This window comes from Thunnus albacares, chromosome 3 (assembly GCF_914725855.1).
Source record: "Thunnus albacares chromosome 3, fThuAlb1.1, whole genome shotgun sequence".
NCBI classification, from domain to species: domain Eukaryota; kingdom Metazoa; phylum Chordata; class Actinopteri; order Scombriformes; family Scombridae; genus Thunnus; species Thunnus albacares.
The window spans coordinates 6,648,349-6,652,806 of record NC_058108.1 but is presented as its reverse complement, the minus strand read 5'-3'; the positions used below and the strand labels follow the sequence as shown (position 1 = coordinate 6,652,806).

The 4,458-nt window shown below is 39.0% G+C and overlaps 1 protein-coding gene across 2 annotated transcripts; it reads left to right on the top strand.

Moving 5' to 3' along the window:
* Positions 1-1,033: 1,033 nt before the first annotated feature.
* LOC122976778 (tumor necrosis factor ligand superfamily member 14-like) lies at positions 1,034-4,458 on the top strand. Of its 2 annotated transcripts, none has more exons than XM_044345450.1 (8): positions 1,034-1,206; positions 1,298-1,433; positions 1,820-2,083; positions 2,941-3,009; positions 3,106-3,139; positions 3,416-3,466; positions 3,575-3,806; positions 3,979-4,458. In XM_044345450.1, exons 3-8 carry the CDS (start codon positions 1,886-1,888, stop codon positions 4,166-4,168), a joined length of 774 nt encoding a protein of 257 aa, XP_044201385.1. In that variant the 5' UTR covers positions 1,034-1,206; positions 1,298-1,433; positions 1,820-1,885; the 3' UTR covers positions 4,169-4,458. The 2 variants fall into 2 exon arrangements, with proteins under 2 accessions (XP_044201385.1, XP_044201379.1); XM_044345444.1 differs by having other exon boundaries at positions 1,035-1,206; positions 3,395-3,466.

Genomic DNA, 4,458 nt, shown 5'->3' with positions numbered 1-4,458 from the left:
GTTTCACACTGAACAAAGCATAAAGCAGCTCTATTTGTAATTCAAATACTTTATTGTATCTTCATTACATACAGTATGACACAACATTTAAATAGCAGAGAAAAAGACAAAAAAACATGCAATATCAATAATCATATATAGCACATGTGATAAATGTTTTGGTAAAGAGAGGAAAAAGTCAGTATTTTTCAGAATTCTTGGTGTGTGAAGAAAAAGAGGTAGAACAATAAAGGAAAGATAAAACATTGAAACCTGTATAATAACAAAGATTGCCTAATTTCTGTACTTCTGCTCAGCTGTTAACACATATGTAATAACATTGCATAATGTTGCAAGTAAACAAGTACTGATAGATCCCTAATAATGATAACTGTGAGGGAAAAAAGGACAAGAATTCTCAAAGTGAAGCAACTCTCACACAAAGATGTGACGTTAAACAAGGGAAGAAAAAAATATATATAAAAGAATGTGTTGCCACATTTGTTTTGCATCACCAACACATTAGTCACCTTCAATCACTGCTGGTTGTTCAGTTGAAAATAGAAATTTAGAAACCAGAAATTTCTACAGAAAAAAGAACAACGTGTTTCTCAAAGCAGAGCAACATTTGTATAGATAAATGTGTGAGAAAGCTGTAACCTGATCATCAGCTCATTCTACTGCATTAAAGAGTATATTCAGTGGACTGTGGGTGCAAAGCTGTGGTAGAGATAGTTGGCTGTGGTCAGAAGTGTGTAAAGGGTGTAAATGGCCCTCAAACTCAACACCCACAGCCACACTTGCTGATAAAAAAAAGATTGCTTTCAAAATCACCTTGCATGGCTCAGTAGGATTAAAAATGTGCTAAGTGCAAAGCTAAGGTAGATGAAAAGATTGTGCAAGTTTCTCAGAAACTGACAAGAAATAGCAACAAATACTTAGAAAACAAAAGTTACAATGAAACACAAAGAGTGAGAAATTGAAGAGAGAAAAGGAAGTGTCAGCTAGGGGATGATAACCGTATTCAGAGCTCGTAGGGAGTGTCCCACACACATGCACCATACTCATTCTCTCTCTCTTTTTTTGCTTCTTCCCCATGTCATCTTCATTTCCTCCTTACACGAGCTTGCTTGAAAGGCAATATTGGTGATAGTTGACAGCAGGCGAGCAGAGGCAGGACAGAAATCTGCATTCAGTGCACAGGACACCACAGGAGGCAGCTGTAAGGTGAGTCATTTCACAGTGGTATTTTCAACGTAATATTGTTTTTTTTTTATATATATAAATTGGTATTAAGGAACATTATTGCTATTCAAAGGATCTATGCCAAAGGTGCTTCAGAAGAGTGTGTGAAAACTAGTTTGTGTTGCTGGATGGGTGACTGAGCTGACGAGGAACATCTGGTGCACATTTGAATCCAAACTAACTTCTCTTTGAAATTCTTTCGATAAAATGTAAGTCAACATTTTTTCATAATTTACTGGACTTGTTGCAGCTGTCGGTCCTCATGTGCTTGTAGTAGTCAGCATATGTAGAAATCATGTTGTTCCCCAGAAACTGGTTGCATACTCAGTATGACTTTCATCTCTCTCTCTCTCTGTCTGTCTCTCTCTTGCCTCTCTCTCTCTCTCTCTCTCTCTCTATGTCTGTCTCTCTCTTGCCTCTCTCTCTCTCTCTCTCTCTCTCTCTCTCTCTCTCTCTCTGTCTGTTTTTATGTCTTTGTGTTTGTTTCCTGACATTTTTTTTCTTGACTCTCCGCTGCCTGCCTGTCTTTTGTTGCTTGTCTCTCTGCTTTTCTGTTCCCTGTTTCTTCACATAACTCTAACCCTTTCTCTTTCAGTATCCCTCCCTCACCACATTGTGCCCTTTGACCCTGCGCCCTTACACCGCAGTGTGAGTGGGTGGGATGGCAGATGGTGATGTGGGTATTGGCCCCCAGGTGTTCGTGGTGGACACTCAGGCCAACTTCGTCTCCTTACCCGGTACAAAAAAACCAATGTGGGCACATGTAGGCCAAAAGTTTCTTCTCTTGCTGGTAGGATTGACCTTGTTGGGACTTGTTGTCGAGGGATTTTTCATCTACAAACTATACAAGCAAAACGAGGTGAGGCTGGTGTCTGCATGTGATTGTGGTTCTGTCTGTCTGTGCGTGTTAAGAGAGAAGCCTCAGCGCTTGGGGTTCATGGAAATTCCTTTTCTCAAGAATTTCCCTTTTTTCCTTTGCGTCATGACCATACTAGTGGACAGCTAAACGTACGGATCGTCATTTATCTTTATTTCACAGGCCAATAATGACAAATATGTCACATAGACTCTTTCTCTAGTTCCACTTCCCTTTTTTTTCTCTCTTAAGTGCAAACCCACAATATAACTTCACTTTTCTATGATAGTTTCATAATGCTGTTTGTTACACCTGCACTCTATTTGTTATGCACTCTGCATGTTATGTAATATGCACGGTAGTTCAAAATCAAACCTTAGAGACCTTGTAATGCCAGGTTTTGTTCAGAATAACGGAATTTGAATTGCTCAGTAGCTGCTATCATAGACCAACAATGCCTTTCATCCCCTTATCAGCTGCTAAACTTCTCAGTAGTCCTAAATAACTCTCAGTCAAGTTGAAGGTTAGAGTTATCATATAATGAGATCTGAGGCATTCAAATTTCTTTATCACAGCATTATATGACCAAGTCAAATACAATTAAAACTACAAACACCACAACGATAACTATTTATTTGTCATTTTGGAAGGATGTGTAAAATCACAATGTGCCTTTGTTTGTATGTGTGAGTTTGTTATTGACTTAAAGTAATATTGTGCATGCATGTGTATCTATGTATCTTCTATGTGTAGATGTTTTCACATTTCCACACCTCTACATGTACACTCCTGTTGGTTTCCACAAAGCAGGACCTTTCCTGAGCTTTTAACATCTTGCCCAACATCTTTCCCCCCCACAGGCACTTTTCCTCTGTAAGTCTTATCCTCTCTGCCAGAACCTGTCCACTCCTACAACATCTGCCCATCAAGTAAGTGTGGGTTTTTAAGTGTCTGTTTGAACTGGGTCACAGTTTACACTGTTGCACTGCAACAGCTTTTGACATTCAGCCCTTTTCCTGTTTCAGGGTGGCAATGTAATGGGTCGAGTGGGGCATGAAGGTACTGTGTCACTGTTATTATAATTTATTATGCCTCACATTCTCTGGGAAGAAAAACCACAAATACAGCGTGATGTATGAATTTGTCTTGCATCTTTACCGTCTTTCAGCAAGTGATATGAGTTGACACGGCTTCAAAAATATTGTTTTCTTAAAAACTCCAGAGCTTAAAATGCATGCAAAACCAAACCAAATGCAGAGCTTTTACAATGATTGATTTACTGGTTGATTGATATGATCCTGCTTTTGAGAACAGACTCCAATGACATTCCCACAGTGCAACCACATCCGCAACAGCTCCAAAATAGGCCCTTTGCTCACCTGATTGGTAAGAACCCTCTCAACACTCAAACCTAAATATTATATATGACCTTAATGGTTGAGTTGAACTTATCATTTCCTTTGTTTTCTCTCCTCTTTCTCATTTTTATCCCAGGCCCCAACTCTGTAGGGCAGACAAGTGAAGTGCAGTGGGTTAAAGACGGTGATGCCTTCACCAACAACATGAGCTACAACAATGGCCGGCTGTCAATCAAGAAGGAAGGCTACTACTACCTCTACTCCAACGTGCAATTAGATGCTAGAGATGAGTGTGTGGTTATCCAGCACAAGATCATGAAAGAAACCAAAGCCTATGGCAAACCTATAGAGCTTATGAAATCAAAAAAGTTAGTCAGTGCACCACTCCTTACTTCCTTCCTCTGTTGTTGCACATGAGCTTACAAGTGCAACCTGTTTAGAGTTTCACTTGTGTGTATTTAAATGCAAACTAAAATCCATGCTGTCTTCATTATGGAGTGCTAAGTTTGCTTTTTGACATCTTTGGCATGTTTCCTTTAGTACGCGCTGCCAGACCCCGAAAACTTCAAGTGGGAAGACTGTTACTGTGGAGGATCTGCGGCAGAGTTTCCTGGCTGGGATCTTCCACCTGGAGAGTGGAGATCAAATTTTTGTCACACTGGACAATATACAGAAGATGCGTCCAGGACCTACTGAGAACTTCATGGGGGCCTTTATGGTATCTCCTTAGAGGCATAGACATAGAATCTGTCCCACTTTCTGATCAGATTCTACATCTCTGTGTGTATGTTTTCTACTTTGTGTTTTAATTTACACCATATATGTGGTGAGTCTAATATATACAATTTAATATATACTGTACTTCATTAATGTAATGTAATTAATGTATTTGAACCACTTATGAAAAAGCAACATATGGTTGTGATATCATAAAAAGTAACTGATATTCAGGCTATATCATCCTACTATATAATTTGTGACATATTTTGCTTTGTGAATAAAATATTATTTTTTATCAAA

What these genes read in the sequence shown, in the direction of transcription:
- LOC122976778 (XM_044345444.1), top strand. Translation starts at nt 1,886, where the DNA reads ATGGCAGATGGTGATGTGGGTATTGGCCCCCAGGTGTTCGTGGTGGAC. An exon ending in GGGTCGAGTGGGGCATGAAG is followed by an intron (nt 3,140 to 3,394) that starts GTACTGTGTCAC and finishes TTTTGAGAACAG; the next exon opens with ACTCCAATGACATTCCCACA. An exon ending in GAGCTTATGAAATCAAAAAA is followed by an intron (nt 3,807 to 3,978) that starts GTTAGTCAGTGC and finishes TGTTTCCTTTAG; the next exon opens with TACGCGCTGCCAGACCCCGA.